At 45.1% G+C, this 17,500-nt stretch overlaps 1 protein-coding gene across 1 annotated transcript in view; it reads right to left on the bottom strand.

Annotated features, from left to right (window-relative positions):
• The window catches only part of LOC139403170 (uncharacterized), an 80,963-nt gene that overhangs the window by 15,382 nt on the left and 48,081 nt on the right, over positions 1 to 17,500 (bottom strand). The window contains exon 2 of the mRNA XM_071146875.1: positions 2,747 to 2,789. Coding sequence (XP_071002976.1) covers positions 2,747 to 2,789 — 43 coding nt within the window. The remainder of the gene's footprint in view (positions 1 to 2,746; positions 2,790 to 17,500) is intronic.

The following is a 17,500-nucleotide window of genomic DNA, read 5'->3' as shown; positions in this document are numbered from 1 at the left end:
GATAGAGGGATGGAGGAGAGAGGAGGATAGAGGGATGGAGGAGAGACGAGGATAGAGGGATGGAGGAGAGAGGAGGATATAGGGATTTAGGAGAGAGGAGGTGGATAGAGGGATGGAGGAGAAAGGAGGTGGATAGAGGGATGGAGGAGAGAGGAGGATAGAGGGATGGAGGAGAGAGGAGGATAGAGGTGTGGAGGAGAGGGGAGGATAGAGGGATGGTGGAGAGAGGAGAATATAGGGATGGAGGAGAGAGGAGGTGGATAGAGGGATGGAGGGGAGAAGAGGATAGAGGGATGGAGGAGAGAGGAGGATAGAGGGATGGAGGGGAGAGGAGGATAGAGGGATGGAGGGGAGAGGAGGATAGAGGGATGGAGGGGAGAGGAGGATAGAGGGATGGAGGGGAGAGGAGGATAGAGGGATGGAGGGGAGAGGAGGATAGAGGGATGGAGGAGAGGGGAGGATAGAGGGATGGAGGAGAAGGGGGATAGAGGGATGGAGGAGAGAGGAGGATAGAGGGATGGAGGAAGAGGGGGGATAGAGGGATGGAGGAGAGAGGAGGATAGAGGGATGGAGGAGAGAGGAGGATAGAGGGATGGAGGGGAGAGGAGGATAGAGGGATGGAGGAGAGAGGAGGATAGAGGGATGGAGGAGAGAGGAGGTGGATAGAGGGATGGAGGAGAGAGGAGGATAGAGGGATGGAGGAGAGAGGAGGATAGAGGGATGGAGGAGAGGGGAGGATAGAGGGATGGAGGAGAGAGGAGGATAGAGGGATGGAGGGGAGAGGAGGATAGAGGGATGGAGGGGAGAGGAGGATAGAGGGATGGAGGAGAGGGGAGGATAGAGGGATGGAGGAGAGGGGGGGATAGAGGGATGGAGGAGAGAGGAGGAAAGAGGGATGGAGGAGAGGGGGGATAGAGGGATGGAGGAGAGAGGAGGATAGAGGGATGGATGAGAGAGGAGGATAGAGGGATGGAGGGGAGAGGAGGATAGAGGGATTGAGGAGAGAGGAGGATAGAGGGATGGAGGAGAGAGGAGGTGGATAGAGGGATGGAGGAAAGAGGAGGATAGAGGGATGGAGGAGAGAGGAGGATAGAGGGATGGGGGAGAGGGGAGGATAGAGGGATAGAGGAGAGAGGAGGATAGAGGGATGGAGGGGAGAGGAGGATAGAGGGATGGAGGAGAGAGGAGGATAGAGAGATGGAGGAGAGAGGAGGTGGATAGAGGGATGGAGGAGAGAGGAGGATAGAGGGATGGAGGAGAGAGGAGGAGAGAGGGATGGAGGAGGATAGAGGGATGGAGGAGAGAGGAGGATAGAGGGATGGAGGAGCGAGGAGGATAGAGGGATGTAGGGGGTGGATAGAGGGATGGAGGGGGTGGATAGAGGGATGGAGGGGTGGATGGAGGGATGGAGGAGAGAGGAGATGGATAGAGAGATGGAGGAGAGAGGAGGTGGAAAGAGAGAAATAGAAGAGAGGAGATGGATAGAGATATGGAGGAGGAGGGGTGGATAGAGGGATGGAGGGGGTGGATAGAGGGATGGAGGAGAGAGAAGGATAGAGGGATGGAGGAGAGAGGAGGTGGATAGAGGGATGGAGGGGAGAGGAGGATAGAAGGATGGAGGGGAGACGAGGATAGAGGGATGGAGGCGAGAGGAGGATAGAGGGATGGAGGAGAGGAGGATAGAGGGATGGAGGGGAGAGGAGGATAGAGGGATGGAGGAGAGAAGAGATGGATAGAGGGATGGAGAAGAGAGGAGATGGATAGAGGGAGGGGACAGAGAAGAGATGGATAGAGAGATGGAGGAGAGAGGAGATGGATAGAGAGATGGAGGAGAGAGGAGATGGATAGAGAGATGGCGAGACAGTTAATGTACTGACAAGAAAGCAGTTTGGAGTTAAATAAGCAGATGGGAGAGATGCTAGAGGAACTAGATTAGATGTTGATTATGGAGAGAGTCCAGAGCGGATGAAGAGAGGAGGGAATGTGAGAGGAGAAGAAAAAGGAGATATATATATTGGACTGTGTGTTTAATAGTACTAGATATTGGACTGTGTATTTAATTGTACTAGATATTGGACTGTGTGTTTAATTGTACTAGATATTGGACTGTGTGTTTAATTGTACTAGATATTGGACTGTGTGTTTAACAGTACTAGATATTGGACTGTGTGTTTAACAGTACTAGATATTGGACTGTGTATTTAACAGTACTAGATATTGGACTGTGTATTTAACAGTGCTAGATATTGGACTGTGTATTTAACAGTACTAGATATTGGACTGTGTATTTAACAGTACTAGATATTGGACTGTGTGTGTAATAATAGTGGTTATTGGACTGTGTATTTAACAGTACTAGATATTGGACTGTGTGTGTAATAATAGTGGTTATTGGACTGTGTATTTAACAGTACTAGATATTGGACTGTGTGTGTAATAATAGTGGTTATTGGACTGTGTGTGTAATAATAGTGGTTATTGGACTGTGTGTTTAATTGTACTAGATATTGGACTGTGTGTTTAATTGTACTAGATATTGGACTGTGTGTGTAATAATAGTGGTTATTGGACTGTGTGTGTAATAATAGTGGTTATTGGACTGTGTGTGTAATAATAGTGGTTATTGACATGTTAGGAGGACTTGAATATAATTATATAACTGCTGCAGCAACTGGAGCCTCTCAACTGCACCTCCATCTTGGTTCGATGGCAGCCATCTCCAGGCTCCGTGGTCGTCCAGGGTTACCATGAGGAGGTCCAACCAGAACAGCCCTCCATCCAGGTCCAGCCTGAGGACACAGAATACACCGTCAGTGGCCTGGGTGAGTGATAGTTACAGTAGGTATAGATTGGGTATAGACGGGAATAGATATAGATATATAAGAGCTGGTTGACAAGTAGAAGAACAGAAGATTGAAGGTTGCGCTCCACTGATGTTGGGCGATTAGGCCTGGCTCGCAGTCGTTGATCTAATTCATTACAAAGGTGTTTGATGGGGTTGAGGTCAGGGCTCTGTCAAGTTCTTCCACACCAATCTCGACAAACCATTTCTGAATGGACCTCGCTTTGTGCACAGGGGCTCAACCCACTCAGGTGACGCACCCCTCCCAGGGACGGTATGAGAGAGCCCCAGTAAGCCAGTGACTCAGCCCCTGTAATAGGGTTAGAGGCAGAGAATCCCCGTGGAAGGAGGGGAACCGGCCAGGCAGAGACAGCAAGGGCGGTTCGTTGCTCCAGAGCCTTTCCGTTCACCTTCACACTCCTGGGCCAGACTACACTCAATCATATGACACACTGAAGAGATGAGTCTTCAGTAAAGACTTAAAGGTTGAGACCGAGTTTGCGTCTCTAACATGGGTAGGCAGACCATTCCATAAAAATGGAGCTCTATAGGAGAAAGCCCTGCCTCCAGCTGTTTGCTTAGAAATTCTAGGGACAATTAGGAGGCCTGCGTCTTGTGACCGTAGCGTACGTGTAGGTATGTACGGCAGGACCAAATCAGAGAGATAGGTAGGAGCAAGCCCATGTAATGCTTTGTAGGTTAGCAGTAAAACCTTGAAATGAGCCCTTGCTTTGACAGGAAGCCAGTGTAGAGAGGCACTGGAGTAATATGATCAGATTTTTTGGTTCTAGTCAGGATTCTATCAGCTGTGTTTAGCACTAACTGAAGTTTACTTAGTGCTTTATCCGGGTAGCCGGAAAGTAGAGCATTGCAGTAGTCTAACCTAGAAGTGACAAAAGCATGGATTAATTTTTCTGCATCATTTTTGGATAGAAAGTTTCTGATTTTTGCAATGTTACGTAGATGGAAAAAAGCTGTCCTTGAAATGGTCTTGATATGTTCTTCAAAAGAGAGATCAGGGTCCAGAGTAACGCCGAGGTCCTTCACAGTTTTATTTGAGACGACAATACAACCATTAAGATTAATTGTCAGATTCAACAGAAGATCTCTTTGTTTCTTGGGACCTAGAACTAGCATCTCTGTTTTGTCCGAGTTTAAAAGTAGAAAGTTTGCAGCCATCCACTTCCTTATGTCTTAAACACAGGCTTCTAGCGAGGGCAATTTTGGGGCTTCGCCATGTTTCATTGAAATGTACAGCTGTGTGTCATCCGCATAGCAGTGAAAGTTAACATTATGTTTTCGAATGACATCCCCAAGAGGTAAAATATATAGTGAAAACAATAGTGGTCCTAAAACGGAACCTTGAGGAACACCGAAATTTACAGTTGATTTGTCAGTGGACAAACCATTCACAGAGACAAACTGATATCTTTCTGACAGATAAGATCTAAACCAGGCCAGAACTTGTCCATGTAGACCAATTTGGGTTTCCAATCTCTCCAAAAGAATGTGGTGATCGATGGTATCAAAAGCAGCACTAAGGTCTAGGAGCACGAGAACAGATGCAGAGCCTCGGTCTGATGCCATTAAAAGGTAATTTACCACCTTCACAAGTGCAGTCTCAGTCCTATGATGGGGTCTAAAACCAGACTGAAGCATTTTGTAAACATTGTTTGTCTTCAGGAAGGCAGTGAGTTGCTGCACAACAGCCTTTTCTAAAAATTTTGAGAGGAATGGAAGATTCGATATAGGCCGATAGTTTTTTATGGGCAGTCTATGTTATGTCTTTATTCAGTATGGTCAGGGCGTGAGTTGGGGTGGGCAGTCTATGTTATGTATTTATTCAGTATGGTCAGGGCGTGAGTTGGGGTGGGCAGTCTATGTTATGTCTTTATTCAGTATGGTCAGGGCGTGAGTTGGGGTGGGCAGTCTATGTTATGTATTTATTCATTATGGTCTGGGCGTGAGTTGGGGTGGGCAGTCTATGTTATGTCTTTATTCAGTATGGTCAGGGCGTGAGTTGGGGTGGGCAGTCTATGTTATGTATTTATTCAGTATGGTCAGGGCGTGAGTTGGGGTGGGCAGTCTATGTTATGTCTTTATTCAGTATGGTCAGGGCGTGAGTTGGGGTGGGCAGTCTATGTTATGTATTTATTCATTATGGTCTGGGCGTGAGTTGGGGTGGGCAGTCTATGTTATGTCTTTATTCAGTATGGTCAGGGCGTGAGTTGGGGTGGGCAGTCTATGTCATGTCTTTATTCAGTATGGTCAGGGCGTGAGTTGGGGTGGGCAGTCTATGTTATGTATTTATTCAGTATGGTCAGGGCGTGAGTTGGGGTGGGCAGTCTATGTTATGTCTTTATTCAGTATGGTCAGGGCGTGAGTTGGGGTGGGCAGTCTATGTTATGTCTTTATTCAGTATGGTCAGGGCGTGAGTTGGGGTGGGCAGTCTATGTTATGTCTTTATTCAGTATGGTCAGGGCGTGAGTTGGGGTGGGCAGTCTATGTTATGTATTTATTCAGTATGGTCAGGGCGTGAGTTGGGGTGGGCAGTCTATGTTATGTATTTATTCAGTATGGTCAGGGCGTGAGTTGGGGTGGGCAGTCTATGTTATGTCTTTATTCAGTATGGTCAGGGCGTGAGTTGGGGTGGGCAGTCTATGTTATGTATTTATTCAGTATGGTCAGGGCGTGAGTTGGGGTGGGCAGCCTATGTTATGTCTTTATTCAGTATGGTCAGGGCGTGAGTTGGGGTGGGCAGTCTATGTTATGTCTTTATTCAGTATGGTCAGGGCGTGAGTTGGGGTGGGCAGTCTATGTTATGTCTTTATTCAGTATGGTCAGGGCGTGAGTTGGGGTGGGCAGTCTATGTTATGTATTTATTCAGTATGGTCAGGGCGTGAGTTGGGGTGGGCAGTCTATGTTATGTCTTTATTCAGTATGGTCAGGGCGTGAGTTGGGTTGGGCAGTCTATGTTATGTCTTTATTCAGTATGGTCAGGGCGTGTGTTGGGGTGGGCAGTCTATGTTATGTATTTATTCAGTATGGTCAGGGCGTGAGTTGGGGTGGGCAGTCTATGTTATGTCTTTATTCAGTATGGTCAGGGCGTAAGTTGGGGTGGGCAGTCTATGTTATGTCTTTATTCAGTATGGTCAGGGCGTGAGTTGGGGTGGGCAGTCTATGTTATGTATTTATTCAGTATGGTCAGGGCGTGAGTTGGGGTGGGCAGTCTGTGTTATGTCTTTATTCAGTATGGTCAGGGCGTGAGTTGGGGTGGGCAGTCTATGTTATGTCTTTATTCAGTATGGTCAGGGCGTGAGTTGGGGTGGGCAGTCTATGTTATGTACAGTGCCTTGTGAAAGTATTCGGCCCCCTTGAACTTTGCGACCTTTTGCCACATTTCAGGCTTCAAACATAAAGATATAAAACTGTATTTTTTTGTGAATAATCAACAACAAGTGGGACACAATCATGAAGTGGAACGACATTTATTGGATATTTCAAACTTTTTTAACAAATCAAAAACTGAAAAATTGGGTGTGCAAGATTATTCATTGTTTCACATGCCGAGTCAAATTTGAACAAAACCAAAGAAAATTGCTTCTATCATATCCCCCCTTTGACAAATGGGCCACTTGGCAAACAGAGGCGGTAAGACAAGTTGGCAGACACGGTCTGCCAGACAGAGTTTGTCTCTACATTTTAGAAACGGGGTCAGGTTTACAACCCCGCTGTTGCCATGCCTAATGAGAACCAACATCAAAAGCCTGTTTAGATGCCAAATCGTCAGTGTCTTTCCCAACAGTAGCAGAGAAGAACATGGAGTGGCTGTGACACTTTGAGGCAGCCAATTTAGCAGCCTCTTCTGCCATGGCGTTACCCATACCCCCCCACCCCCCCCCCCACCCAAGTGTGAGCAGCAGCCTTCACAATAGCCAAAGCAGAGGGCAGCATCATAGCCTCCAAGAGATCTAAAACCATAGTTCTATTACGAATAGGACTTCCACAAGCATTGTGAAAATCCCTAATCCTCCAGACACCACAATGTATATCTTATTGTACTAGTATTAAAGACTTGTTGTCTGTACCTGTCTAGATTTATTTCAGTAGATAGAAATTCTTGATGTTGACTAGAATATATCCACTGTTATCAAATAAACTCAACTCATACAACAACTGTCCCACACCAAATCAATTATACATGTATCGAAACAAAACCAGTACCTAGCCTCAGGTAAGAACACCGTACATAAAACCAGTGTCTTCCCTCAGGTAAGAACACCGTACATGAAACCAGTGTCTTCCCTCAGGTAAGAACACCGTACATGAAACCAGTGTCATCCCTCAGGTAAGGACACCGTACATAAAACCAGTGTCATCCCTCAGGTAAGAACACCGTACATGAAACCAGTGTCTTCCCTCAGGTAAGAACACCGTACATGAAACCAGTGTCTTCCCTCAGGTAAGAACACCGTACATAAAACCAGTGTCTTCCCTCAGGTAAGAACACCGTACATGAAACCAGTGTCTTCCCTCAGGTAAGAACACCGTACATGAAACCAGTGTCTTCCCTCAGGTAAGAACACCGTACATAAAACCAGTATCTAGCCTCAGGTAAGGTCACCATGCGCATAAAACACTGACAATCACTTGTCCCCCAGTACCTCAGTACTGACTTGGTTCATCCTAATCTATAACCAAGTTCCTCACACAAGGTTCCATTAGAAACTCAGGAATTTCTAACTATTACAACTGGGATGCTGGGTAATTTATCGCATGTACATCCTATTACGAGCTTGTACGTACATTTAGGTATCGACTGTTCCTGTAATCATGAACCCCAATGAGTGAGGGGCCACTTACATACTGGAATCAGTCATCAACCACACAGTGCTTTTTCTCATTTCAGACTTTTGGTTTAACAGGAGTTAACTTTATAATTAGATGCGCTGCACAGTGGGATGAAGATCATCCAGACGCAGTGGTCACTCACTCCTGGCGAGCTCGCCAAATGTTGTGCGGGGGGGGGGAGTTTCCTTTAACAATCAGTCTTCCAGTGTACCGATTGTCGTCGGGAGAAGGAGAAGAGGACCAAAGTGCAGCGTGGTTTATATTCATAATACCTTTTAATAAAGATGAATACTGGAACAAAAACAACAAACCGACAAACGAACAGTTCTGCAAGGTGCAACAAAACACTAAACAGAAAATAATCACACACAACCCATAGTGGGAAAACAGGCTGCCTAAGTATGGCTCTCAAGCAGAGACAACGATAGACAGCTGCCTCTGATTGAGAACCATACCAGGCCAAACACATAGAAAAATAAAACCTAGACCTACAACATAGAATACCCACCAAAATCACACCCTGACCAAACTAAAAATAGAAACATACAAGCAATCTACGGTCAGGTCGTGACATCCAGATAGATGACACAGGAAACCTTGGTATAAAACTCTTTAGTAATAAAATGCAGACAGAGATTCACATCCACAATACCTCAGTACTCTATAGTAAAGATCTGTGGGGTCAAACAGGAGACTACACTCTTTATACTAGTGGGTGTAGACAACCTACCGTTTCATCATATCTTAGCATTGTTGCATTGGATTAGATACAAAGTATCTAAGATGAGAGAAACAGGTCTAGACTGTGGTTTCTCAGCTCTACTAATCTCGGCCTTGAGGCTGGGTGTCTATCAGCAGGTGCAGGCAGTTCTCCGCCTGAGAACTAAATCAGTACATCTCCATTTACCCAGTACTTTTCCATCATTGCGCATTGCAACCATACAAAGGTTATCACATATATACACAGTAATCATGGCGTTGGTGTAGCCCCACACCCGACCTCGAGGGTAACCCCCCCCCCCCAACATTACCCACAATACACTATTCAGCTGCCCATGATTGCCTCGTGTTACTCTCTTACAAAAAAAAAGGTGCTAGCTTGAACCTAAAACGGTTCATCAGCTGTCCCCATGGGAGAACCCCTTTTGGTTCTATGTAGAGTCCTTTTGGTTCTATGTAGAGTCCATTTGGTTCTATGTAGAGTCCTTTTGGTTCTATGTAGAGTCCATTTGGTTCTATGTAAAGTCCTTTTGGTTCTATGTAAAGTCCTTTTGGTTCTATGTAAAGTTATTTTGGTTCTATGTAAAGTCCATTTGGTTCTATGTAAAGTCCTTTTGGTTCTGTGTAAAGTCCATTTGGTTCTATGTAGAGTCCATTTGGTTCTATGTAAAGTCCTTTTGGTTCTATGTAGAGTCCTTTTGGTTCTATGTAGAGTCCTTTAGGTTTCAGATATAACTATTTTGGGTTCCTTTCCACAAAGGGATTCTACATGGAACCCAAAAGGGTTCTCCTATGGGGACAGCCTTAAGATCCCTTTTGGAACCGTTCTTTCTAAGTGCAAGTACACTAAGAAAAAATATATAAACGCAACATATAAAGTGTTTGGTCCTGTCATGTTTCATAAGCTGAAATAAAAGATCCCAGAAATGTGCCAATACGCACAAAAAGCTTATTTCTCAACAATGTTGTGCAAAAATGTGTTTACATCCCTAATAGTGAGCATTTCTCTTTTGCCAACATAATCAATCTACTTTACAGGTGTGGCATATCAAGCAGCTGATTAAACAACATTGTCATTACACATATGCACCTTGTGATGGGGACAATAAAAGGCCACTTTAAAATGTGCAGTTTTGTCACAGAACACAATGGCCACAGATGTCTCAAGTTTTGAGAGAGCGTGCAATTGGCATGCTGACTGCAGAAATGTCCACCAGAGCTGTTAGCCGAGAATTTAATGTTAATTTCTCTATGTCCTACTGGCCTCACAACCACAGACCACGTGCATGGCGTCTTGTTGGCGAGCGGTTTGGTGACGTCAACGTTGTGAACAGAGTGCCCCATGGTGGCGGTGGGGTTATGGTATGGGCAGCTATAAGCTACCGACAACGAACACAATTGCATTTTTATCAATGGAGAATTTTAATGCACAGAGACAGTGTGAACAGAATCCTGAGGCCCATTGTCGTGGCAACCATCGCCATTATCTATAGGAAGGGAAGAGAGACTGCAGATTCTTCAAAACAACAACGTTTTATAAGATTGTTGTCTCTCTCCTCTTACAGAAAAAGCCCAATGAACAGAGTTGTCTCTCTCCTCTTATAGAAAAAGCCCAACGAACAGAGTTGTCTCTCTCCTCTTATAGAAAAAGCCCAACGAACAGAGTTGTCTCTCTCCTCTTATAGAAAAAGCCCAATGAACAGAGTTGTCTCTCTCCTCTTATAGAAAAAGCCCAACGAACAGAGTTGTCTCTCTCCTCTTATAGAAAAAGCCCAATGAACAGAGTTGTCTCTCTCCTCTTATAGAAAAAGCCCAACGAACAGAGTTGTCTCTCTCCTCTTATAGAAAAAGCCCAACGAACAGAGTTGTCTCTCTCCTCTTATAGAAAAAGCCCAACGAACAGAGTTGTCTCTCTCCTCTTATAGAAAAAGCCCAACGAACAGAGTTGTCTCTCTCCTCTTATAGAAAAAGCCCAATGAACAGAGTTGTCTCTCTCCTCTTATAGAAAAAGCCCAACGAACAGAGTTGTCTCTCTCCTCTTATAGAAAAAGCCCAACGAACAGAGTTGTCTCTCTCCTCTTATAGAAAAAGTACAACCTATTTTGTCTACATGGCAGTTCAGCAGATGTGTGGAAACAGGGGAGAAAAATTAATGTAAAAGGTGACTGGTTTGTCTGTGCAGATTAAGATTAAGCCTGAGGTCGATAGCACGAGGGCTCAACCGTATAACTGCGTTTTGTCACAGTTCCCACTATAGTGTGCTCCTTCCCGGCAAAGTTCCACACAGCTGACTTCCTGTAGATAGTAAACACACGGGATGTCTAAACAGATCTATACGCCCAATCAAAGTCACACAAAGACAAGTTTGTATCAGTTTAGAAAGAACACAAGCATATAACAAGATCATTTTCTTTAAGCAGTAAAACACAGGATAGCAAAACTAATTATGTAATTTTCCACGACACCATCACCTCATGTTTCAGCATGATGATGCACGGCCTCATTTCGTAAGGATCTGGACACAATTCCTAGAAGATGAAGATGTATCAGATATATTTACCAGACGTTACACATTGCACAGTAACTTTGCAGAGCCATTAAATAACACCCTCTGTGTTCTGTTAGACATGTCACTTTATCCACATTAAAGTCACATTAGCCTACGTTAGCTCAACCGTCCCGTGGAAGGGACACCGATCCCAAAGAAGTTTTAACCCACTGTTACTAGGCCTTCATTGAAAATAAGACCTTGTTCTTATCTGACTTGCCTAGTTAAATAAATGTAATTATTTATTTATTTTTTTAAACACTAAGAGTGTTAATAAATTGAACACTGTTTCAATAGCTACACAGGTCCACACTTGTAACACTTTGCTGATACACTTTCTCAGTGTTTGGAAATTAACACCTGTAGCATTACAATAACTTGTTTTTGGGGTGGGTTGTTTTAACACTGTATGGTGTAAAAGCCTAATTTGCATATTTCCCAGTGTACCTTGCCTTTTCTAGTGCTGTAGCTGGTTGTTTGTTCTGGGAGATGACCACTGGGTTGTTATTATACCTCACATGGAAATGTTCTTCGTTGTAACTGGTTCTTTGTAGGATTTTGACCCAGAATTTTGACCCAGAATTTTGACCCGGAATTTTGACCCGCGTGTTTCTCTACTCCGACGATTGAATAACATGTATGTGTACATTTATTTTGGAACACTGAGAAAAAAAGGGGTACAATGGTGACTGGATGGTACATTTCTGTTCCCCAGGGTACGAACATATTCTATGTACCCTCGATACCCTTAATTTAATACCCACCATAAGGTACAATGATGCAGTTCTGATGCAGGAACTAATGACTAAAAAGACAAATTTGTACCATAATTATTATCATCATATTTCCCTATTAGATATATATATGTGTGTGTTTTTTGCATGCACATTCATTGATTGATTCTACACAAAGATAAATAACAAATCCAATAAGTTAATGTAATTAAATGCTGAGAATCAAAAAGCCACCTGTCATTATGAATGAAGTTGCCAGTGGACAAAAACGGATATTCAAACTCCGTCTGGATTCCAATAGTAATTACAAATCACATTGCAAGCCAGCATAATGTGACTTGCAGGGATGTTTTGCAAAATTCTGGGAACATTCCCATGTTTTCCAGTTGGATAATTCCTGGAAACAGGAGGGAATAAGCAGGAAATTCTTAAACCAGAATTTGTTCTTTTTTATCTGGGAATTTTGCTAGCCTACTTGCAGGTCTGATGTGGCCTGTAAACCATGAGTTTCAGACCACTGTATTGGGTTAAAGCTAGGCCTCAAAAAAAGGCCTTTTGAGATATGTAATGTCATAAAGAGTTTAATTATAATCATAATGTGTAACGGACTTCCTCTTCTTCAGAGGAGGAGTAGCAAGGATCAGACCAATGTGCAGCGTGGTACAGTGCCTTGCGAAAGTATTCGGCCCCCTTGAACTTTGCGACCTTTTGCCACATTTCAGGCTTCAAACATAAAGATATAAAACTTTTTTTGTGAAGAATCAACAACAAGTGGGACACAATCATGAAGTGGAACGACATTTATTGGATATTTCAAACTTTTTAAACAAATCAAAAACTGAAAAATTGGGCGTTGTTAAATGCACAACATGTAATGATGGAATTATGGACTGACGGTCCAAGATGGCGTAGCAGTAGGACGTATTGTCGTGTAGTGTCCCTTGTATATATCGTTTGTTTTCGTTTTTTTCTTCACATATCTTTAAAACTTTTTGCTGAACCTCAACTTCTTCTAAATACTCTCCTGCAACCCGCCTCACCCAACGTAGCTATTTTTCCTAAAGTATTTATATTTACTTCGGACCTGGAACCCCTCAACTGAAGCTAGCCAACGAACTACCAGCTTCAGCAAAACATTGCTAGCGGTCTTCAGCTAACCGGTCATCAGCTAACCTTTAGCTAACCTTTAGCTCGGAAAGCTCTCGCCAGTTCGAACAACGCGACTCTAACCAGAGCATAACGGACCTATTTATTATTTTATTTTATTTTTCATCCCCGGATTCCCATCGCAAACGGAACATTTTGAGCTCCTGGGCTACAATATCCAGACCCACGACCGGTCCATCGATGTCACTGCATGAAGAGGAATAAACAGATACCCCCATCGCGACGTCCCCAAAGGCTAACTCTCTAGCCCTTGCTATCTCCTTGCTTGCAAATTCGGCCTGCTAACTGCTAGCTTGTTTAGCCCGGTCCGCTAACTGCTACCGTGTTTAGCACCGTCTACTAACTGTTAGCTTGTTAGCACAGGCCTGCTAACCGTCTGAATCGCCGCGTCCCAAACACTCACTGAACCCATATTTACTTTCTATCCCTTTTCGATTTTTAATTTGTTTATACCTTCCGGTAACCTGCCTCACCCAATGTGATACGGAACCGCTATTATCTTTACATTTTTAGAACACACTCAAGAACCTCCAGAAGCTAACCAGCTAACTGGCTACAAGCTATTTGGTCATTGTTAGTTTTTTAACCTGGATAACACTCGCCAGTCCAGCTTCCCTGCCCCATCCACCGCTGCCCCTTGGACACTGATCACTTGGCTACATAGCTGATGCATGCTGGACTGTCCATTAATCACGGTAATCCATTCTGCTTGTTTATGTTTTATCTGTCGGCCCCAGCCGCACTTAGGCTCTGTGTGTAGTTAATCCGACCCTCTGCCTAATCAATCGCCATTCTACCTGCTGTTGTTGTGCTAGCTGATTAGCTGTTGTCTCACCTACTGTTTTAGCTAGCTCTCCCAATTCAACACCTGTGATTACTGTATGCCTTGCTGTATGTCTCTCTCAAATGTCAATATGCCTTGTATACTGTTGTGCAGGTTAGTTATCATTGTTTTAGTTTACAATGGAGCCCCTAGTTCCACTCTTTATACCCCTGTTACCTCCTTTGTCCCACCCCCCACACATGCGGTGACCTCACCCATTACAACCAGCATGTCCAGAGATACAACCTCTCTCATCATCACCCAGTGCCTGGGCTTACCTCCGCTGTACCCGCACCCCACCATACCCCTGTTTGCGCATTATGCCCTGAATATATTCTACCATGCCCAGAAACCTGCTCCTCTTATTCTCTGTCCCCAACGCCCTAGGCGACCAGTTTTGATAGCCTTCAGCCGCACCCTCATACTACTCCTTCTCTGTTCCGCGGGTGATGTGGAGGTAAACCCAGGCCCTGCATGTCCCCAGGCACCCTCATTTGTTGACTTCTGTGATCGAAAAAGCCTTGGTTTCATGCATGTCAACATCAGAAGCCTCCTCCCTAAGTTTGTCTTACTCACTGCTCTAGCACACTCTGCTAACCCTGATGTCCTTGCCGTGTCTGAATCCTGGCTCAGGAAGGCCACCAAAAATTCGGAGATTTCCATACCCAACTATAACATCTTCCGTCAAGATAGAACTGCCAAAGGAGGAGGAGTTGCAGTCTACTGCAGAGAGAGCCTGCAAAGTAATGTCATACTTTCCAGGTCCATACCCAAACAGTTCGAACTACTAATTTTGAAAATTACTCTCTCCAGAAATAAGTCTCTCACTGTTGCCGCCTGCTACCGACCCCCCTCAGCTCCCAGCTGTGCCCTGGACACCATTTGTGAATTGATCGCCCCCCATCTAGCTTCAGAGTTTGTTCTGTTAGGTGACCTAAACTGGGATATGCTTAACACCCCGGCAGTCCTACAATCTAAGCTAGATGCCCTCAATCTCACTCAAATCATCAAGGAACCCACCAGGTACAACCCTAACTCTGTAAACAAGGGCACCCTCATTGACGTCATCCTGACCAACTGGCCCTCCAAATACACCTCCGCTGTCTTCAACCAGGATCTCAGCGATCACTGCCTCATTGCCTGTATCCGCTACGGAGCCGCAGTCAAACGACCACCCCTCATCACTGTCAAACGCTCCCTAAAACACTTCTGTGAGCAGGCCTTTCTAATCGACCTGGCCCGGGTATCCTGGAAGGACATTGACCTCATCCCGTCAGTTGAGGATGCCTGGTCTTTCTTTAAAAGTAACTTCCTCACCATTTTAGATAAGCATGCTCCGTTCAAAAAATGCAGAACTAAGAACAGATATAGCCCCTGGTTCACTCCAGACCTGACTGCCCTCGACCAGCACAAAAACATCCTGTGGCGGACTGCACTAACATCGAACAGTCCCCGCGATATGCAACTGTTCAGGGAAGTCAGGAACCAATACACACAGTCAGTCAGGAAAGCTAAAGCCAACTTCTTCAGGCAGAAGTTTGCATCCTGTAGCTCCAACTCCAAAAAGTTCTGGGACACTGTGAAGTCCATGGAGAACAAGAGCACCTCCTCCCAGCTGCCCACTGCACTGAGGCTAGGTAACACGGTCACCACCGATAAATCCATGATTATCGAAAACTTCAACAAGCATTTCTCAACGGCTGGCCATGCCTTCCGCCTGGCTACTCCAACCTCGTCCAACAGCTCCCCCCCCCCCGCAGCTACTCGCCCAAGCCTCTCCAGGTTCTCCTTTACCCAAATCCAGATAGCAGATGTTCTGAAAGAGCTGCAAAACCTGGACCCGTACAAATCAGCTGGGCTTGACAATCTGGACCCTCTATTCCTGAAACTATCCGCCGCCATTGTCGCAACCCCTATTACCAGCCTGTTCAACCTCTCTTTCATATCGTCTGAGATCCCCAAGGATTGGAAAGCTGCCGCAGTCATCCCCCTCTTCAAAGGGGGCGACACCCTGGACCCAAACTGTTACAGACCAATATCCATCCTGCCCTGCCTATCTAAGGTCTTCGAAAGCCAAGTCAACAAACAGATCACTGACCATCTTGAATCCCACCGTACCTTCTCCGCTGTGCAATCTGGTTTCCGAGCTGGTCACGGGTGTACCTCAGCCACGCTCAAGGTACTAAACGATATCATAACCGCCATCGATAAAAGACAGTACTGTGCAGCCGTCTTCATAGACCTTGCCAAGGCTTTCGACTCTGTCAATCACCGTATTCTTATTGGCAGACTCAGTAGCCTCGGTTTTTCGGATGACTGCCTTGCCTGGTTCACCAATTACTTTGCAGACAGAGTTCAGTGTGTCAAATCGGAGGGCATGCTGTCCGGTCCTCTGGCAGTCTCTATGGGGGTGCCACAGGGTTCAATTCTCGGGCCGACTCTTTTCTCTGTATATATCAATGATGTTTCTCATGCTGCGGGCGATTCCCTGATCCACCTCTACGCAGACGACACCATTCTATATACTTCCGGCCCGTCCTTGGACACTGTGCTATCTAACCTCCAAACGAGCTTCAATGCCATACAGCACTCCTTCCGTGGCCTCCAACTGCTCTTAAACGCTAGTAAAACCAAATGCATGCTTTTCAACCGTTCGCTGCCTGCACCCGCACGCCTGACCAGCATCACCACCCTGGATGGTTCCGACCTTGAATATGTGGACATCTATAAGTACCTAGGTGTCTGGCTAGACTCTAAACTCTCCTTCCAGACCCATATCAAACATCTCCAATCGAAAATCAAATCAAGAGTCGGCTTTCTATTCCGCAACAAAGCCTCCTTCACTCACGCCGCCAAACTTACCCTAGTAAAACTGACTATCCTACCGATCCTCGACTTCGGCGATGTCATCTACAAAATTGCTTCCAACACTCTACTCAGCAAACTGGATGCAGTTTATCACAGTGCCATCCGTTTTGTCACTAAAGCACCTTATACCACCCACCACTGCGACTTGTATGCTCTAATCGGCTGGCCCTCGCTACATATTCGTCGCCAGACCCACTGGCTCCAGCTCATCTACAAGTCCATGCTAGGTAAAGCTCCGCCTTATCTCAGTTCACTGGTTACGATGGCAACACCCATCCGTAGCACGCGCTCCAGCAGGTGTATCTCACTGATCATCCCTAAAGCCAACACCTCATTTGGCCGCCTTTCGTTCCAGTTCTCTGCTGCCTGTGATTGGAACGAATTGCAAAAATCGCTGAAGTTGGAGACTTTTATCTCCCTCACCAACTTCAAACATCTGCTATCTGAGCAGCTAACCGATCGCTGCAGCTGTACATAGTCTATTGGTAAATAGCCCACCCATTTTCACCTACCTCATCCCCATACTGTTTTTATTTATTTATTTTTCTGCTCTTTTGCACACCAATATCTCTACCTTTACATAACCATCTGATCATTTATCACTCCAGTGTTAATCTGCATAATTGTAATTATTTGCCTACCTTCTCATGCCTTTTGCACACAATGTATATATAGACTCCCCTTTTTTCTACTGTGTTATTGACTTGTTAATTGTTTACTCCATGTGTAACTCTGTGTTGTCTGTTCACACTGCTATGCCTTATCTTGGCCAGGTCGCAGTTGCAAATGAGAACTTGTTCTCAACTAGCCTACCTGGTTAAATAAAGGTGAAATAAAAAAAAATAAATAAAAAAATAAAAAAACCAGGTGTGTGGGAAGACAAGACAAAACAAATGGAAAAAGAAAGGTGAATCGGCGATGGCTAGAAGACCGGTGACGTCGACCTC

The sequence above is a fragment of the Oncorhynchus clarkii genome, unplaced genomic scaffold (genome assembly GCF_045791955.1).
Source record: "Oncorhynchus clarkii lewisi isolate Uvic-CL-2024 unplaced genomic scaffold, UVic_Ocla_1.0 unplaced_contig_9054_pilon_pilon, whole genome shotgun sequence".
NCBI lineage: Eukaryota > Metazoa > Chordata > Actinopteri > Salmoniformes > Salmonidae > Oncorhynchus > Oncorhynchus clarkii.
The sequence above is the reverse complement of the archived record's forward strand: the minus strand, read 5'-3'. Positions and strand labels throughout refer to the sequence as shown.